General features: G+C 39.5%; 3 protein-coding genes across 8 annotated transcripts; all 3 read right to left on the bottom strand.

Moving 5' to 3' along the window:
* Window positions 1-279: 279 nt before the first annotated feature.
* Window positions 280-6,112, bottom strand: fam76b (family with sequence similarity 76 member B). Of its 2 annotated transcripts, none has more exons than XM_044042956.1 (10): window positions 5,597-6,112; window positions 4,355-4,419; window positions 4,178-4,232; window positions 3,856-4,011; window positions 3,576-3,766; window positions 3,396-3,446; window positions 2,779-2,856; window positions 2,494-2,626; window positions 2,292-2,393; window positions 280-1,727 (listed from the first exon to the last, which is right to left on the bottom strand). In XM_044042956.1, exons 1-10 carry the CDS (start codon window positions 5,681-5,683, stop codon window positions 1,638-1,640), a joined length of 1,008 nt encoding a protein of 335 aa, XP_043898891.1. In that variant the 5' UTR covers window positions 5,684-6,112; the 3' UTR covers window positions 280-1,637. The 2 variants fall into 2 exon arrangements, with proteins under 2 accessions (XP_043898891.1, XP_043898890.1); XM_044042955.1 differs by having other exon boundaries at window positions 281-1,727; window positions 2,494-2,629; window positions 5,597-6,111.
* A 1,167-nt stretch (window positions 6,113-7,279) lies between these two features.
* Window positions 7,280-13,844, bottom strand: mtmr2 (myotubularin related protein 2). Of its 5 annotated transcripts, none has more exons than XM_044042970.1 (16): window positions 13,587-13,844; window positions 12,474-12,591; window positions 12,360-12,383; window positions 12,207-12,273; window positions 11,994-12,088; window positions 11,810-11,914; window positions 11,412-11,516; window positions 11,249-11,332; window positions 10,655-10,804; window positions 10,390-10,578; window positions 9,744-9,929; window positions 9,459-9,665; window positions 9,278-9,370; window positions 9,076-9,189; window positions 8,816-8,992; window positions 7,280-8,529 (listed from the first exon to the last, which is right to left on the bottom strand). In XM_044042970.1, the coding sequence occupies exons 1-16, from the start codon at window positions 13,664-13,666 to the stop codon at window positions 8,365-8,367; spliced, it is 1,959 nt and encodes a 652-aa protein (XP_043898905.1). In that variant the 5' UTR covers window positions 13,667-13,844; the 3' UTR covers window positions 7,280-8,364. The 5 variants fall into 5 exon arrangements, with proteins under 5 accessions (XP_043898905.1, XP_043898906.1, XP_043898907.1 ...); XM_044042971.1 differs by having other exon boundaries at window positions 9,744-9,926; XM_044042972.1 differs by having other exon boundaries at window positions 12,207-12,270.
* A 1,080-nt stretch (window positions 13,845-14,924) lies between these two features.
* Window positions 14,925-18,009, bottom strand: cwc15 (CWC15 spliceosome associated protein homolog). Its single transcript, XM_044041342.1, has 7 exons — window positions 17,961-18,009; window positions 17,369-17,510; window positions 16,117-16,229; window positions 15,918-16,015; window positions 15,717-15,830; window positions 15,439-15,569; window positions 14,925-15,338 (listed from the first exon to the last, which is right to left on the bottom strand). Exons 2-7 carry the CDS (start codon window positions 17,497-17,499, stop codon window positions 15,209-15,211), a joined length of 717 nt encoding a protein of 238 aa, XP_043897277.1. The 5' UTR covers window positions 17,500-17,510; window positions 17,961-18,009; the 3' UTR covers window positions 14,925-15,208.
* Window positions 18,010-19,837: the final 1,828 nt, after the last annotated feature.

The following is a 19,837-nucleotide window of genomic DNA, read 5'->3' as shown; positions in this document are numbered from 1 at the left end:
GAAGTTTCATGAGTGACCCGGAAGAACATGCTGATGCGTTCAGGTACTCCCTGTAAAATTGGCGACTTCCTCAGTGGTCGGGGAAGGTACTGCAGGTGGACGACGAGCATAAAAAAATTAGCTTCTAATAACCATAACATATGTATGATTAACTAAAGTAATTAACTTGCTATTTCTAATTTGTAACAACCTTCAAGGCAGTTTCTTAGATTTCTTTTTTAATGTAATGAAATCAAACTTTACAGTACAGATGCAGAGGACTGTTGATCTTGCAGGGATTACAAACTGTACATATAAACCTATTATGCAGCCCAAATTAACCTCTAAAATCTAATCATTTGTTGTTACTGGGCTATAACCTACACCCACCAAACATTTCACCCAATTCCATCCTTTCCGAGTTGTGTTGCTCAATGAAACAACAACAAACGTAGCCAAATCATAGTGTCCTTGGCATAGATAAAAAAAAAGAAAAGGGACAAACTTGAAAGTTCCCTCCATGACACAACTATAATATTTTTACTTTCTGGTCCAAAACATCTCAAAGTTAAACAGTTATATGGTCAGTAATAAAAGAAACGTACAATAACAGTTTAGCCAGTTTTAATAGTTTTAAAACACTTGGTTTGGAAAAAAGTACAAAAGTGATCCTGGATGCCACAGTATGAAACCAGTCCAATAATGCATGGTGACAGGTGTGTTCCTTTAAAAAGCATTTTCTACAGACATGTTAATTTCAACTGGCCTTACCATACACATACTATACTCACTAAAACAGATACAAGCAATAGTTTAAATACAATGGCTGACCCCAGTGATACATTTTACAAGTGATTCATAAAAAAACTAATCAAAAGGGGAGAAAAAATAAGTTTGACCACAATGCCATCTGGTATCTGGCAGTAAAATCATGCAGTATTACAATCGTTCCACTAAAGAGAAACAACAAAGCACTAAAGCTGTCACACGGTGAGTAAGAGGGCAGCCAAGAGGTGTCTCTTTATCAGACAGTCTTTCAAAGTGTTCATTGGTTTTTGTGAAAACTTACTGAGACAGCTCTTGTGTTGTTGAGCAGCAGCTCAGTGGTCACTGGTTACATTTTTTTCCTTGTTTGCATAAATTATAAAGTTGCACAGGGTCTCTATGAAGGAGAACCTGTCTTCCACAAATCGCGTCCATTTAGAAAAATATAACTAATTGCTATTGAAGAAAACCCCAAAATGTAGGATAGTCTCTTAGTATGTTGTGAGGAAATAAAAAAGCTAGAAATACACTTGAATAAATAAATTGCATGATATCCTTTAAAAATTAAGTGGACACACTGAGTTGACAGAATGTGATCCACTTATGCACACCATGGTGTTTGTTTTGGCCCGGCAGTGTTTAAAAATGAGCTCCATCCTCCTCTCCATCTCATGTCACATCCTACGATCCAGGAGAAAAGTCACCATAAGATATCTAAAATATGTTGACATTTAGAGAAAAGTTTTTGTGATTCAGCAATTGATTTCCATGTACAACATGGTCTCTGGCTTTACCGATTAAGCTGATGGCAATGAGGAAACACAGGACGGAGACTTTCACAGTGTTACAACAATGAAGCCGCTCCGTGCTGTTACCCGCTGGTAAACCTATTGTTAGGGTAACAGCAGTGAACTTCCTGACCGGTCAAACTTTTTTCCTTTAGATAGAGCAGCCACTTGTTTCATCAGCTCCCTGTTCTTGGACTGTGGAAAAAAAAAAGATCAGCTCTGTTAGAAATGGGATTGACTGTTGTCATTTCCATACCCATGTCAACAAACATCTGCATTTTTACAAGGTACTCATCAGTCAGTCTGCTTTTGATTCACACTTATAGAACAACCATTCCTTTGACAGGAAAAGCAGCAAATAATGGATCCATCACATCTCGGACTCAAACTGATAAGTAAAATGTTTGCGTCCTGTGTGAATGCAGATTTACACCTTAAGTGCCTGTGGGGCTTATGTTGAAGTTATGCTGGGGTGAGGAAGTGTAGGATTTTCTCATCAGGATGGAGCCATATATGGCTATATTCATCTTATCAATGCAGTAACACCTTATCTGAGTCTTTGTACTAGTCCAAAACCAAATCATGTGTGCCAGTCGGTTTTAGTGTACTTTTAAGACTATCAACACTGATTGTAGGTAGGTCAATATGGAAATCAGTCCCCAGTATTCTGGTTACATGTCTTCTCAACCACCAGAGAATTTAAACCATGTAAATGCATGACATACATATTTATGCAACAATGGCAATGAAGTTTCCTACCTGCTGATGCTCCATAGACTCTTTGTGTGATTTCTCCATTTGGTTCATCTTTACTCTCATGTTGGTTTCCTGATACTGAAAGTCTGCTTTGAGCTCTGTGAGCTAGAGCAAAGATTAAAATTGAATACCTCAAGCTCATCCAAGCAACCAACAGCGATGCAGTGATGAATCAATCGTGCTGAAAGTCATGTGAAGGACATACCTTTCGGTCCTTCTCCAGGATAGTCTGATCCCTTTGCTGTAGAAGACGTTTAAGTGACATCACTTCCTCTTTCAGCTGGCTGATGAGAATGAAGTTGTCCGTTCCACCAGAATCCATCGACTGAGTGATGGAACTACTGATAGGAGAAAGGAAAGAGGACAAGCTTAGTGCTGAGAGGGGCTTTCAGTATAAGAGAACAAAATGTATGCAGGAGGATTATGCCAACCTACAACAATGTAGGTTCAGTCATTTAATCTATTTGTTAACAATCATTATTTGAAACACCTGTCCCCATTCGATGGCTTCATCTCCAGTTTTGGTTTCTTCTTTGGAGTCTCCTTCTGGATTGAAGACGATTTATGGCTGCACAGAAAACAGATAGCAATTTGGACCAGTTTCACACTGGAAATCTGAGTGAGCTGATCTGTTGTTTACACCGATAACATACCGTTATGCACATATTTCACAATAGAACCTTGTTGAAAAAAGAAGAAGAAAAGAAGCGAGAATGGAATCTGGGAATTGAAAGAACTTTTACTTGAAATTGGAGGTGCTGTGTTTGTGACATATGCGACAGACACCAAAACTTTGAAGAAAGGCTTCACAGTACATTTTTGCTGTGACACAAGCTTAGCTCTTCACAGTTTAAAGAGATGCATGCAGTTTGTGTGAAAAATATGCAGATTATCTATTCCAAAAGAGCTACGTTGCTAACTTGTGGCACACGCAACCAGTGTGAACGGCCTCATGAGTTAACATGTGTGCCAAAATAAAAATACGCACTGCAGCCGTAACGCACATTTCTAGTGTGAAAGCGACCCAAGAGTGAAAAAAAAAAACAACCTGACACACAACGATTTCTCGGGAATATTGTGTAAATGAAATTAAACAGTCAGTCTTACCTCTGCTTCCACATTCCCTGCTCCTGCTCAGGGCTCAAGCTCCCACTTAGTCTGTGAAAGATAGTTCAGCTTAGCAAATAACAACATAACAAAACACAAACACAAAAATTATTTTCTTCTACAGTGAGCAGTCCACAGAAGAATGTGCAGGTAGGAGCAGCAACACAGCAAGGGACATACTTGTGGTGAGAACCGCTGTGTCTGTGTGGGTGGTGGTGGTGGTGGTGATGATGGTGAGGTCTGGAGTGGTGGTCTTTCTCATTCAAGGATGAGGAGTTGGAAGAGCCAAAGCCCTTCCTCTGCTCCTTGGTTTTCTGCAGGACACGGCGGTAAGATAGAGTGCAGAGCCAGCACAGCAGCTTCCCATCCACCTAAGTAAGATAGGTAAGAGAGAGGAGTTAAAGAGAGGATTGTTGCTCAATCACTGTATGATCAGAGTGCAGGTGTGACTGGTTTATACCTTTCTCCTGCCTTCCTCCTTGCGGTCAAAAGCGCACTGCTGTTTGCACTGCTCACAGGTCTGTGGAGGTCCATATTTCTTCTCTGAGTTGGTACAACGCTGGCACTTCGTCCCAATAAACGCTGCAATGATATTACAGTACTGGCAGGGTTTGGGCTGGATACACAGAGAAAAAACAAAGATCAAAGTCAGAAGTGTATTTCACATGACTGAAATTAAATATAGACTAGAGTGCAACTGGATTCGGTGAATGCATTAGGAGTTAAAAGTGCCTTGAGAGAGATAGAGAGAGACAACAAAACAGGAGAAACTTGTCACTCACAGTTCCAAACTGTTTGACATTCTGGGCGCATTTCTTGCAGATTGTATTGGTTTTGCTGTAAAGAAAAAACAGGGGCTTACACTGAACATAAATTACATAATAACTCTAAAATGAAATGGAATTCACAATTGGACACAAAACTTATTTCAAATTCATCACCAGACACAAATGTCTTACCTTTCCTGTTGAAATTCAGATCTGCAGTATGTGCACTTCACAATTGGGTGTGCGATGCGACACTCCTAGGATAAACGAAGAAAAATTGAAAAATGTCTTTACACTGTTTGTTGTGTAACAAAATCTGGACAGAGCAGCAGGATGTATTTGGATGTAAACAAAAAAAGACTGCTGTGAAACTGATTTGGTTCAGTCAGCTAAATGATGTAAGTGCACATAAGTGATTAGTACTTGATTGGGCAAAAATGTAATCCAATCTTTAAAAACCAGGACAGCAGATGGCTAATATGTATATGTTTTCAAATAATAACAAGTGATACACACAATTCCTTAACTTAAAAAGACAATTATTGAACAACTCTTATGGTCTTGTCTGTCCAATTTATATTTTGTGTCTACACTGCAATGTACATATACATTTTAAGTGAAAATAATATGGTGGGGTTCTCATTCTTTCTCTTCACTTTCTCTGTTGGAAAATCCCAAATACCATTATCTCTTGCTCAATCTTAATCTAATTTCACTATATCAGTTTCTGAAGTATATGTGAGGAAGAGGATGATGATGAGTAAACAAATGATCTTATAGGGAATAAACCTGCTTCCTGTGAAAAGTCTGACTTTGCTCGGCCGATCAGCACCACTGTATTTTAATGGCACTATAAAAGCGCAACATTTTCTCAGGTGGTATAACGATTTTGAGACCCACTTATACAGTATAAGGCTTTTGCCTTGAGACCTAACACACATTTGCCCTGTTTTACCTCAGATGTGCGATGATGTTCCTTTTGTCCAAAACAGCGCTTATTGTATTGTTGTAATTAAATCACAACATTTTCTGCCATCCTTGTCCAACCCCATAATAAAGGGGTTCACAACAACAGGTTTCCTCGACCGTGCTACTTGTGAAGCTCTGCAAAAGCAACAAGTCGGCAAATACTTGCATCAATGACAGCCTTTAGCCTATAATAACACTTCTTGAAATGCCTCATAGATGAATGTCACAGTGTTGCTCACATGTAGTATATGGATGTGCTACTACTGTGTAATTAACAGCGCAGTGAATTGATGTGAACACTGTGTCTGTTCGTAAGTGTGCAGGTTTGGAACATAAATACTGTTGCGTAACGTGAGCCGGACTAACTTGATGCTCGACGTACTACACACCCAGACAGGCAAAAACAAAATAAAATCACACTTGTACACAGTTTGAGCTCGTTGTTGTTTGAGTGTGTGTTTTCACCTTGCACAGCTGCTGGCCCTGCGACAGCTCCTCGAAAGGATACCGCTGGTTACACTTCGTACAGGCGTACAGAGCCGACGTTGCCATTCTTGTCGCCCAACTAATGTCAACGAGCTCGAATAAGCGTTGATGGAGTCCCGCTGCAAACTGAACGGACTAACGGCGCCGTCTCCTGTTTCTTCTACCCGCGTCTTACTAATGGAGACCGAAGAGCACAAGGAGTGTTGGCATCCAGTGTTAGCTAACGCTAGCAGCGCAAAAATAGCAGTTAGCTGGAGGGAGCAGGCGAAGAACAATAACTCCCCAAATATGTCCAAGCTATCACCGGTTATACGTTATCCGACCACAGTGGCTCGGGGTCGACCGTTGATTTTGTAGCCACATGAGCAGATACACTAGCACGAATGTGGCGGTGTTGTACTGCAGTCCCAGTGTCCTCGCAGAGAAAAGGTATTTCCCTGTTTTCCTTCTATCTTTTTGTATTAACGCCGTCGTCGTCATGTAACCGGAAGTGGCCGACGTCTTCACGAGAAGAAAAGAAACCTCTCGCGACAAAACACCCGTTCGCGGGATTCACAGTTTGAAATGTTCGGGGCCAATCATCTGCCGGCATTCATTCAGTTCGGCTCGGCTCAGTTTCCCGACGGGCCTCATCCAATTTAGACCCATTAGATCCGTCTTCTACCGCTTTATCCTGCACATGAGGGTCGCGGGGGTCGCTGGTGCCAATCCCAGCTGACATAGGGCGAAAGGCGGGGCAGGTCTCCGACCTTTCAGCATGGAGTTTGCATGCTCTCCTTGTGTGTGCATGGGTTTCCTCCCACAGTCCAAAAACATGCATATTTGGCAATTAGACATCTAACCATTGACCATAGGTGCGAGAGTGGATGGTTGTTTGTCTCTGTGTCAGGGGTTGACTTTTTTTTAGTTAAATAAAATAAACTGCTTTAACCTCTAAGTATCCTCAAACAAGAGACCCGTGTTTTCCAAATGTTAGAATATTAGACTACAATTTCAAAGTTACAAATACATTTTCACTGGACTACTTACAAAAGTACATGAATTTATCAAAGGGCTGAATATTGTCCAAATTAATCAATGATTTTCCATTGAAATCAGCAGATGGAGCCTGATTTTCACCTTCTTAAATGAGAATAATAGTATATTTGCTCAAATTGACAAAGAAATAATTTAAAACTAAATAATTTGTGGACAAAACAAGATATTTTAACATCCGCCCTGAAAGAGGCGATCATATCCAGATTACACCACATAATGTACAGGTCTGAACGCTCCGAGTCTTCCCTGCGTGCAATAAGATCGAGACAAACATATGGCCACATTCTTGAGCTGCATGAACACAAACCATGAAGACATCAGCTTACGTCCTCTGACCAAGTGTAGCTTTAAAAGGATTTTTTTTTTTTTTTAAATTATAAGCCTCCAATTTACTTTAAGCAATATGACCAAATTAACACTGATTGCAGTGGTAACATGTTTCATATTTCATGTTACAGCAGCATTATTAGAGCTTCTCTGGACTCCTTTTTTCTCTCACTCTCTGTCCCCATCACTCACACACGTTGACAACAGAGACACGTGTAACGTCCGATTCGATAACACAATTTTCTTCTTGTTCCCATCATTCGGACTTGTGCATGCTAATATAACAAACCAAACTGGTTCCATAAATGTGTTTGTGTTTATTGCAAGTATGCACATACACACAGTGGCAAGGCAGACCAACACTGTCTGTATTTTAGCGTTTCACCTTGGCGAGTAAAAACATTCAAGACTATTTCTCTTATTACTCTCCCAGTCATTCAGAGCAAGGCACTCATCAAGATTTATCAAACTAAACAAATAACAGTAGCAAATTATTAAATGTTACACTTTCTGATGGAAGCACTAAAAAAGAATCTGAAAGAAATGGTCACACAGTTTGAGTGAAGGATTGTTAACTGGCATTAACTATTGCATATTCTGTGCATCTTATTAACATTGAATGGGAACATCTGTAATCAATTTGCAGCATGACTTGGTGTGTTTGTGAGCTTTAAATAGTATGAAGTAAAGAATAATAAATAATGCTAATTAGCTTGATGAAACAAACAAAACTCAAATCCCTCAATGACAGGAATGTGATATAAGACACTAACTATGTAAAAAGAGATATTTGGTCACAATCTAAAAGCACCAACTTGTGAAAACAACCCAACCTTTTTAATGCTCTCTATGACTATGATTTTGTATTATATTAGGAGATGCTAACAGTACAGCTCTCTAGCTCCAAATAAAACATTTAGTATAACTCTAAAGCATTTTAGTTGATGTTAGAGTTTTAACCTTAAAATAGTATTTGCAGTATTGTACGTTTTTGCAATTGCATCAGCTCAACAAAGCATTACCTAAGAAATATTTGCAGTGTAGAGAAACAGAATCCTGTGACATGTATAAGGCAGATATATATACACACATATATATATATATATGTATATTTATTATCTTAGTATTATTTTAGTGTACTTTTAAGACTATCAACACTGATTGTAGGTAGGTCAATATGGAAATCAGTCCCCAGTATTCTGGTTACATGTCTTCTCAACCGCAGAGGAAGAGAACAATATGGCTGTGCTCAGGCAGTCTGAGCCCGACAAGCAGATTCTACAGGACCTCAGAGATGCAAATACAGAAAATCTGCTTAATCAGACTTTTGATGATGGTGCATTAATGTGCCAGGTGTGGCAGGTAATGAAGGTCTAGTTGTGTCAAACAAACGTCTGCACTGGAGTGATGGAGCGTGTGGGGGAGCCAGCCCGCTCAGACGAAGAGGAAGCAGAGCGATTGGTCACCTCTCTCTGTAGCTCGTCCACTCTCTTCTGTAGCTCGGCGCGCTTCGCCAGCAGCTCTTTGTAGCGCTGATGAACAGGCTCCTAAAAATGAAAATAATTTTTTCTTTTATTAATTATGGATCCTTTTTCAGCTACTTTTTTTTTCACAATTTCAATTTGACAGTTTAAAATATGCACCGTTACCTCTCCCAATGAATGGTTTTGGCTATGTTTCGTCTATTTCTGAGCACCATAAATCAAAGGTGAAGGACAGATTTGGTGGTAGAAAGGGGGGTTTATCACAGATGTTGGCTTTAGTAACAAAGAAGTAGAAGTTGACCTATTGGCACAGAAAAACTACATGACATAATGACAGAAAAAGACATGCCTGAGGTCTCATGCGCGGGTTCCAGCGGATGTAATAGCCAACCCAAAGCTCCAGGTGGCGCAGGCTGACTACAGGGAACAGCACATGGTTGGAGTAGTTCACATACAGAGGATTGGTGAAGTCCTCCAGCTGGCTGTTAATGTAAGACCACAATGATACTGTCCTTTTGGGAATCTCCTGTAAAACAAAAGATGTAATTGTCAAAACACTGAATGTGAAACAAACACTTTTTCCAACGTCAATATCAAAAACTCTCTTACTTCCTTTAACCTCTGCTGTTCACTGTTACACAAGAACGTCCCAAACAGGCAGCTGTACAGGTGGTCCAGTATGGTAACCAGAAAGTATTCGTTGAACTCAAAGGCGGCAGGAAACTTAAACAAAAACAGATTAATTATCAATGAGAGGCCATGTTGTTCTGAACATTTTGCTTTTTCTATTTCAGCATCATTTCTTGCCTACCTGACGAGTCAGCTGCCAAACGCAGTCAACAAATTGAATAAAAACAGGTGAGCGGTCTGCATCAGTGTGGTTTTTATCACCATGACCAATTCGCTGCAAGAAAAAGAGGAAAGTCAATCGATGGTGCAAACTGGAAAGGCCAAACCATGTGATGCTGGAGAAGTTTAAAAAGATGATTTACCAGTTGGAAGCGGTGACCGAAGCTCAGCCACTCTTTCTCAAGGAGCACCTCGAAGCCACGAATTGTGCGGTAGTAACTGTCCAGCATGAGCATGGCCAAGGAGGTGAGTTGGGCTGTACGGTCCCAGCCATCGCTACAGTGAACCACCACTGAAGTTTTCCCAGACTCTACCTTGTCTGCAATCCGCAGCGCTCCTGCCAGGATCAGCTACAAACACACATAACAGTCAATAGTCTGGGTATTGGCATCTTTGGAATCTTCCTTTTTCCCTTCTTTAATGCTCACCTTGATGTGCTCAAGCCAGTGAGTGGATTCCAGATTGGAGAGCCAATGGGAGTCCTCGATGTTAGGATAGACCACATCCTTCAGCTTGCGGAGCGACTCCCTCATCACATGAATATTGTGAATATCCAAGAATACCAGCTCTGCATTTTGATAAGCGTCCTCACTTTCATATCCACCACCGTTCTTCTGAAAGACACGAGCAGCGATTAGGCAGATTATTGAGATCCACTGGGCACAGATCTCTGAGAGCGCTGTCATGATTTGCCTGAGATTATCCTTGCATTTTAAGCATCAGGATTGTTCTTTGACATTATAGCCTACCTATGGCCACAGAGCTACTGTCCAGATTAAATGAAATGGAGCAGTGAAAGACTGAAAATGATTCTAAATCCTCCAGCTGATTTTGATGTATTATAATTGATCAATTAAAACAATATTCACTCCGCTCGTTCTTATATTCTCTCATTTTAAGTACTGTATATAACTCTGAGACTTTTCAATGACATCAGTTTGAGCGAGCAGAGACAAATAGATACTGATTTAACTTCATAATCATTCAAAATCAAGCCATTGTGCATCTACAAAGACATGACAGTTCCTTAACGGTTTGTTAATATTGTGTTCAAATCAGATTTAGAATATAGACCTTGTTGGCAGCAGCGTTGACACAGGGCCTGACATCAAAAATGAACAATTTATGGGACTGGGCATTTGCATCCATGATTGCCTGGAGGTATTTCTCATCTTCTTTGCTGCGCTTCCCGTTTACCCCAACCATGGGCTGACTGCAGCGCGTCACTGTGGCTTGGCTCTCAGGATGGATCCATGATAATACCTATAACGGGAGTGTAACAGAAATATGATCATAGATGGTCAAATAAACACGTTAAAACAAGATTGTGTCCACTCACAGGTATTCTGCCCTTTGCTCGGAAGGCAGCTACCCTCCTCAGCTCTTCGTCTGGTATGTTGACGGGCACTGCCAGAGTTGATGGGTAGGTGTCACACAGCTCGTAGTGATCATTGATTTTTGTTATCCTCCAGCTTTCGTTGGGTATACCCTTTCAAGAAAAACAACAAAACAAAACGCAAGAAAACAAGAAATTATTTAAAATTTTGCCGAATTAGTCTGACGTTTCATCACTTAAGCAATGTTAGCAGCTCTTGCAGGATAGTTGGCCATGACAGACACTGTTCTGCTAACCTCCGATAACTACCAAATGTCAGGCCCACCCATTGTTCAGTGTTGCGTCGAGCGTCACGTACGTGCGAGGGCGCTGTTGGCGTTATGCCAGAAATGATGTCGGAATTGTGTCACTGCCAAATATGAAGCAATAGTGTTCTCTTGTGTCCCCACTAAATCTGATTAGAGCCAAAGCCGAAACCTGTATGCATTGTAGTCATGTGACACCGGAGTGAATGCGGGTTAAGCACATTCCCACTGGTCAAAATTTAATCTCAGTTTTAAATGGGTTTTGAATGGGGTATGAGTCAATTATAGATACCTGTCTTTTGTACTCGGAGATGGCGTCATACACCTTCCACCCATTTTCGGGAAAAACTTGCCCGTAGTCAAAGGCAAAGATTTGCTATGGAGAGAGGAAGACAGACTTGTCAGTTGGCAGACAGTGCATGGCTACAGTAAGAGAGACAGTGAGGTTGACTCACCAGCCCATTGGAAACAGGAAATGCAAATTTTATCAGCACTTCGAAAATGGACTTCCTGAGTGTGTCCTCCATCTGTTTGTGAGCAAATCGTAGATTACGCATATCCTGCAGAGAGCCAGAGCAGAAGTTCAGAGGTCACCACCACTCTGTACAGACGGGTTTTATTGGTATGAAGCCACTACATACAGGACGTGTTACAACCTCGTACAACCGTTGTAGAAACTGTGTGTCACTGTGTGCACACAGCAGGGATAAAGAGAGGTTCATCCTCTGTGACTTAGCTTATGCACTGTGTCACATCGCCTTAAACATCTTACATTCCTAATCAGAAAAAACCCTGAACTGCCATTTAAAATAAGTGTTGTTATTCCAGAGCATTACCACAGTTGCCACCTCACCTTGCATACTAGACCATAGGACACGTCACCGCGGCTTGAAGCACCTCCAATCTTCTCCACACGACTAACCACCCCAAGAGGCAGGTCCAGCACAAATGCTGGTTCCTAGAAGTCAACTACGAATTAACAAAAACAATCCCAGTACAGAATCATGAATTAATTGTGAAACAATTCAACAGTATACCCTGTCAGTGGATTTGAAAAACAGCCTGTAGTTTGTGACCATCACTGTTCCTCTCACCGCTCCAGTGAAAGGACAGAAGTAGGTGATATCTTGGGCTGAATAAAGCAAAGACAAAATCATGATTTAGACATGTTTTTTTTACTGGTTTTACTCCTGTGTTTTTAGATTTGCCTTTATGCAAGCCATTTTGATTTCAGCAACAGGAAAACATACCCATGTCTTGCACAGTTTCATTTGGAAGCAACTGTGGTTCCTCTTTTTCTGAATCTCTAAGCACCTGCTGGAAACATTAGATATAAATTATACAGCACGTGGCACAATACTGCAAACCAAACAGCAATGTAACTTTCTCTCGAGGTGGCTTACTTTGACTGCAGTTTTGGGTTTGACCTGTCAGGGACAGAAACAAAGGAGAGTCAAGCTTCAATCACAATTATAAGCTACCTGAATGAAGCAGCAGCATTTCTGTGATCTACGTACGTGCAGGCTACTGACCCTGAGCTCTGGGGAAAACTCTGCAGAGGTGGACATAGAGTCAGAGGACATGGCAGAGGGTGGCTTGGCCTGGGCTGAGCGGTCAGAGCGAGAAGTCGATGTACTGTTGAAAGATGCGGTGACAATGACAAACAGGAAATCCAGCAAATGGTCTTCATCTCAGATTTTTCATGAAAAATAAAAAAAACTGTGGGGCTGAGCGAATTAGGTTAAATATCTAAATACATTTATTTATGACTGTGATTTGATTTGTTATTGAAACTTCAGTTCATAGCACATGGCATAATCAAAATATTAAATACTGTACTATAATACAAGGACGAGATCTTAAAGATTCAAATAAACTATTTTAGGGCTGCAACTAATAGATTAATCTGTCGATTACTTTCTCGATTAATCGAGATTACTTATTTGGTCTGTAAAATGTCACAAAATATTGAACAGTGTTTACCAAACCTAAAAATTACGTTCTTGAATGTCTTGTTTTGTCCACCAACCAAAATTATTAGGTTTCTATGATTTGTTTGTAATATGGAGCAAATAACTTTTTATTGTAAAAAAAATCCCTAAAACCGATTAACAAAACAATTGTCGATTAATTTAGTAATCCATTAATTATTGTTGCAGCCCTACACTATTTTAATTTACACTGAAAGCAGAAAAATAAGAAATAGAACAATTACATTTAAAGAAGCTGCATTCTTTCAAGCTGTGATTTCAATGTGAATGCAATCAACTGTTCATTCCCAATCTATTATGATAATAATGACGAGATTAATTGGAAAATGTATATCGTAATGAGTGGTGCTGTTATTTTCCAAATATCCTTATTCGTCAAATGTAATAAACGTGTACAAACATCATTTTCCTGAATAACATCTGAACATTATCCGCTCGATTAATCACGTCATAGTTTAAGTGAATATTCCATCGACCAAGCATGATTATGCACTATTAGAGGTTTAGCAATAACATGCACTTGGCATTTGGATTTGACGTGTTGATTTTAGTTAACAAAGTGTACACAACCTAAACTCCGGTTAGTTTAAAGTCTTAAAAAGTTTTATAAGTGGCGTGTGTTGTGCTGGGTTTAGCTACCTGGACAATGAATCAACACTCGGCTGTCGTGAGGAGGAGCGTTTCGAGCCCAAACTGTCGATGCTGCCGCTCTTCTCCATCTTCTACCAAGAAAATGTTTGGTCAGCGGACGTTGTAAACCACGACTGAGCGACTGAAACCCGTCTATGAACGGAGGAAAGTATGTGTACACCTTCTTCACAGTTCTGTAATTCCACACAAACAAACGGAAGCTGCCATCTTTTCCCAGCAGCCTCCCATTCCCCCATTCCCCGTCTGTCACTCGGATTGTGGAGATGGCGCCCCCTGACGGGCATGTTCGTTGGCAACCATTTTTGCGTGCTGCCTTCACTGCTCTCTGTATATTCGGGGCGTTTGTAGCTGCAGTTGTATGCAAAGGTTTAAACATTACATTTCCAGAAACGTTGGCTGATTTTTCAAAAATAGTTAAACTGCTTTGTCAGAACTCCACAAATCTCCTGCTTAATGGAACACAGCACTCGACATCATGTTGTTTCTTCTGAGCTTGTGTCACACATAGCATCAAATAATGCTGCCTTCACGTGCTATTGGAAAGATACTTCCCATTTGTTACGTTCAGGTGCTTTTGTTGTTGGAGCGAAATTAATAATGGTTAAATATCAAAGATTATCTCTACTCGGGAATTCGTGTATCAAAATGATCTCCCAATTTTCCACTGGAAATCACGATGTGAGGGGGCATTCATGTGCTTTTTGCACGTCGGGAACTCGTATTTACTAAATTTCCGATAGCACATGAAGGCAGCATAATTAATATAGCCACCAACAGCACGTAGTGGCTTCATTAGGACATGTTCAAAATAATAATTCAAATGCATACGAATGTCATTTTTCTATTTGTCCTTAAAATGCATTTACAGTACTGCATATGCAAGAAAATATTACATATTTTACGTAGTTTGAAGCAAAATGATTTGCAAATAAAATCTCTTCAAGCCTGTTTTTTGGTGTTTGTTTTTTCATTCTTGTGCTTTTAATGTAAAGTGACTGAGTTCATGAAAAGTGCTATGTAAATAAAATTTATTTTAGACCGAGACCAATGGGACTGTGCTTTGTTTAGCAATTGATATATTTATCATGTTGATATATAAGCTTCAAGTTTATAGAATTGTCTGCATAGATCCATTCTTCATGTGAATACATAGGACTAAAGCTGTAGTCCATACTGTTTGAATATGATTATTTTATTATTCATAATTGTTCAATATAACCACATTTTCCATAATTAATAGAAACACATTAACAGCTGTTATACATTCAAATGCAATTTTTCTCTCTTCTCCACATTAATCTCACCCAGAAAAATTCATAGGAGCCATTTTAAACAATGTTTTCTTTATTGAAATTAAATGGGACAGAAAGACTCAGATGCTGAATCACATTCAACAGATCTACCTGTTTTTGATCATTATTCAAGGATGCAAAAACAACTTATATACAACATTTATCTGTTGACTGTACAGACAACAATGCATTGAATACAGAATGTATTTAAATGCCACCTATCAACTGGAAAACAAAAAACAAAGAACTGAGATTTAAAAACCAAAAAAAAAAGACAGAAAAAAATAAAACATAAAATTAAGACCCACACCAAGTCCTTTACTTAACATATTTCTCCATAAATTTCTTGTGGAACTCAGAGCGCAGAGTATCGTTAACAAAGCGTTTCTCTTTGCGTGCCTCATCCACTCCCTTTGCACAGTTTTTGAATACAACATCATCATCCCACCTAAAAAGATAAAAAGAAATTCAGTTTTTGGCAAAGTACTTTATGCAAGCTTACAATATGCATGCATACATGTGTGTGTGTGTTTATGTAAGAGGGATACCTTCTCTTGACCCTGAATGTAGGTTGACTCTGGATTGCCTGTTGCTGTTGCCCTGCCAAATTAATCAAAGGATTGCCACTTAAGATATTCTCCATTCGAATCCTCTCCTCCTCTGCTTTTTGTTCTCGCTCCTGAAATGGGGAAAAAATATGAAGTCAGAAAACTGATGGGGTGTAATTTGCATCCTCTCAAACATAATCCAGTTTAATTTGGTGATTACCTTCAATCTGATATCATCAGGCGGCAGGTACCAACATTATTCTGAAATAAAACCTTACCCTGCGCTCTTGTTCTTCAGCTCGCTCCTTCCTAATCTTCTCAAGTTCTGCTGTAAGAGCTGCAGTGTCATCATCACCATCGCTGTCTTCCTCAGAATCCTCGTCCTCATCATCCTATAAACAAACAAGCCGCATTGATGAGGAATCAAAAAGAGTGGCAATCACTAAATGTCAACTGACTTTGGCAGAGCAAGTACTTACATCAGTCAGAGGGTCATCTGCATCAAGGTTGGCTGCTGGGATCTGATCCAGTCTAGGTCTCTTTGAAGATGAGGAAGATGATGACGATGTAGTGTGCTCTGCGAAGTTATGGTCAGTGCAGAATCAAACACAAGATCAAATGATATAAGGTCATAAGTATTATTATAATTTTAAATTACATATTTGCAAAGAAACCAACCTCTTGGTCCCCTCTCTCTGGTCTTTTCACGTGCATTGGCGCGCTCTCTCTCCTCCAGCTCCCGCCGGAAGTCACGGGCACGTACCTCCTCAGGGGGATCCTGGGTAGGTTGCCTGACAATGGGAAAACACATGGTGAGAAAAAACATTTTATGTACTTACATTGTATATCCACTTTCAGAATAAACACATCAGAAAAGCATCTGACCATATTTCAAAAGCCTCAGTGATAAAATGGCCATGTTCAGGCATGGTATTAACATCCCTCCTGAGAGATCCGATCACGAGGACAGCATTAAGTTTGACTGTTCAAACCTGGCATTAAAATGTGCCCTAAAGGTTTCTTCTGTGACTACTTTTGAATGGATCTCACTTTCCCACTTTCCACTGCATGCTAATACACACTAACATAAATTCTGATTGCAAGGATGAAAATATGTTTGTCTATAGATTTTTCTGCTGTCAATTTGTTATATTGCTTTCAGAAAGACACAGTTCTAGTTCTGGTGCTATTCTGAAGCCTTGGTGGTTTCTGGCGAACCAGCCCACATTCACACCAGTTTAAGAGGAACCAAAGTAGGAGGACTTTACTCCACATTACTCAAGTAAACACAGAAGTAAACACAACACTGACAAAATCTGCAGAACCCAGAATATGACACACCCACTGATGATGTCACCTTTTGCTTTTGGTTCCAGCTGAGAACCAATTTTTCAGGTTCCAAACTTCTTCTTTTTCTCAGTTTGAACATGCCAGCCAGTTAAAAATGTGTTTCTAGTTTGAAAGGGCTGACAGAAACTCCTCTGTGATTTAGCGTGACTTCAAAATGTAAACAGAAGACTGTTGGCGTCGTCAGTTATAAGCTGTAGTGTTTTCAGTGTTTTGTGCTGAGACACAAAAACAGCGGATGAAGTCATGGCCGAGAAGACAGTTTAGTTAATACTTATGATTTGAATACGGAAATACTCAATGACGTTAAATCACGGCAACCCCTTGCACAACAGGATCATTTGGCCAAATAATCTGTTCAAATCAGACTAAAATTGAAAGGCACCCACGACTGTCAGGAGGGCCAGATCACACCGAAATCTGGTGTGGGGCAGACATTAGATGAAAAAAAAAACCTGATTGCCTGAAGTCAGCAAAATGGCCTTAGATCTGTGCCTTAAAGCTGTCCACGCTCATTTAGGATGTTAGAACCTGCACTCAATGGGTTAAATCATTAAAATCCACACTTCTTGGATCTGCTGACCTGTATTTGATCTTGGTATGCCCTGGAAGATCTCGGCTTGAGTACTGCTTAGACAGAGCACTCAAATCACCTTCTCCCTTCCCTCTCCCTCCCCTCGCAGGCTCAAACGTTGGTCTTGCAGCTGTGGTCATCTTGGATGATTCTGCCACAGAAAACACAGAACAAACATGAGCTGGCGGATTCACTGCTACCAAGCTGAATAGCAAAATCTATCAATACGTATATACGAGACACATAAAACAACTACATGGTTAATCCATAGTGTATTAACGAATCACAGCTAATATTTTTTAAACTAATAACAGTATCAGTGACTTTCTCTGCAAAAATTACATTATGTCCTCATAATGACAATAAAAACTTCTTGATTCTTGATTTCTGAGTAGAAACCACCACATAGCCTGCTAGCTAACAAGTGCTAACAGGCTAACCATGTTTAACAGCGGTTGATTGGGCAAACAAAGCTATTATTGCGTACTTTATATCATCACTTTGGAGCTCGAATTGTTTCAGAGCGTCCGTATTTGTTGATGCAAAATATAGAATCGAAATGATTGCGATTGTAAGGTAAATTTTGAGCAACAATACTTACGAAGCCGCAACCACCACACGACAAAACGGAAGTCCCGGTACAACGTATTATTTCCGTAGACGTACGTCACTTCTGGTTGGAAGCGACAACAAAAACCCGGAACGTTTATATATCGTCATTTATTGGTCTAACTAATCTGTAAAATGTGTTTTGTGTGACACAAACATAAATAGCAAATTAAAAACAATATTTATTTTTTTATTCACAGTGTTTATGTGCAGTGTTACAATGAGAAAGATAGGGGGCGCACAAGGCTATCCTTATCTTGCTTGTTCCTCAGTGTGTTTGCAGCAGTTGGCATCTGTAATGTTGCATTGATTAGTGATAATAATAATAATAACTATTATTAATTAATAATTAAATCAAGGTTGCCTTTTTCTTCTCTCTTTTATCTTTTTGGATGATTGTTCCTCCTCCTCTTCTGCTCTTCTTCCTGTGGATATAATCATGCATATATCTTTTCCCTCATCCCTGAAGTTGTTGGTTGGTCTGCTTTTGTTGTTTTACAGGAATTAATATCCATCTGTTGCAATTATGCACTTTTGCCCCTATCATAACTGTTTTTATTTTTTCATATATCAAACTCAATTCACAATTTTGAATACATTTGTACTTCTTAAAAACATCTTAGAATAGAATTGAAAACCTTTATTGTCATTGTACAGGGACAGTAAATGCCTCAGGTACGAATACACTGCAGAAGCCTCATAGGGTGCAAAAAATATTACATATTAAATACAATACAATATAAAGCTTAAGCATCAATTACTACTGTTATTTACGACAGAAAATATTCAAAACAAGTTTGCATTTCATTTTATGATATTTTTAACATGAAGTTTCCCTTGGGCTCATTGTAAACAAACATTAATATAGAATATGCTTGTATACAAAATGGCAGGCCCAAAAAACAAAACAGCACTTTAATCTGCAGGTTGAGCTGCAGTGCTGCACCACTATGAACCACGATGATCCAAGGGGGAGTGGCAGTGGAAGAGAAGAGAAATCAACCATTAATGCAGATCACAGTTTTCTGGCCAATCACAATCATTAATAATTCTACAAATAAATTGGTTGCAGTCTTGATTTAGAATCAAATCCTCTATGACTGAGACTAGATCAAGTCCTTTAAAAAGTGTTCTTAAGACCAAGCCTGGTCTGGAATACTACAACACTGGCTAAACAACCTTTTTTATGGACATTATTTACATATCTTGATAGACAGGGATGAGTTGGCTGCACTTCATGCGATGCAGACATACTGTACAGTATGTGAAGAATGCAGTGGAGTGAAGAAAGACCAGAGACAAAGTAAAGGCCCTTCTTACATCACATTCGTCAGTGTCAAAACAAGCCTATACAGCTGCGGTTAACGTTGTACTTCAACTTTATTGTCCCAGATAGGACACTGTGGTTCAGGCAGGATAGACACTGTACACAAAAATAAAATACACAGAAAATCAGAATTAGCTAAAAGTTGATTTAAAATAAACAAACAAATAAATAAATTAACTTGTAGGGTATTTTTAGTTCCTGTTCCCTCACACATTGGCACATAATGTATACCCACTGCATTTCTTGTGGGATTAAATATCTATGTGTCACTTCTGTGTCATGCAAGTGAGTTGTCATTTTCTTTGTTGTTGTTGTTGTTGTTATTGTTGTGATTCAAGGAAACAAATGTGCAAAGATGGTTCTGCCAGATTCCAAAAAAATACAAACCATGCAAATAGGGTTATCTGCACAACAGTAATTATGGTCAAATAACTGTCATTACATTTATTGCAAGCTGTATGGTTATTATGGAGACCCAAAAATTGCTGAAATATTTTGTGTTTTGTTTGTTCTCGACCAGAAAAAACCAAGTGCAAAACAAC

This window comes from Solea senegalensis, linkage group LG13 (genome assembly GCF_019176455.1).
Source record: "Solea senegalensis isolate Sse05_10M linkage group LG13, IFAPA_SoseM_1, whole genome shotgun sequence".
NCBI classification, from domain to species: domain Eukaryota; kingdom Metazoa; phylum Chordata; class Actinopteri; order Pleuronectiformes; family Soleidae; genus Solea; species Solea senegalensis.
Note: the sequence above shows the minus strand (reverse complement) of the source record. Positions and strands in the feature narration are given on the sequence as shown.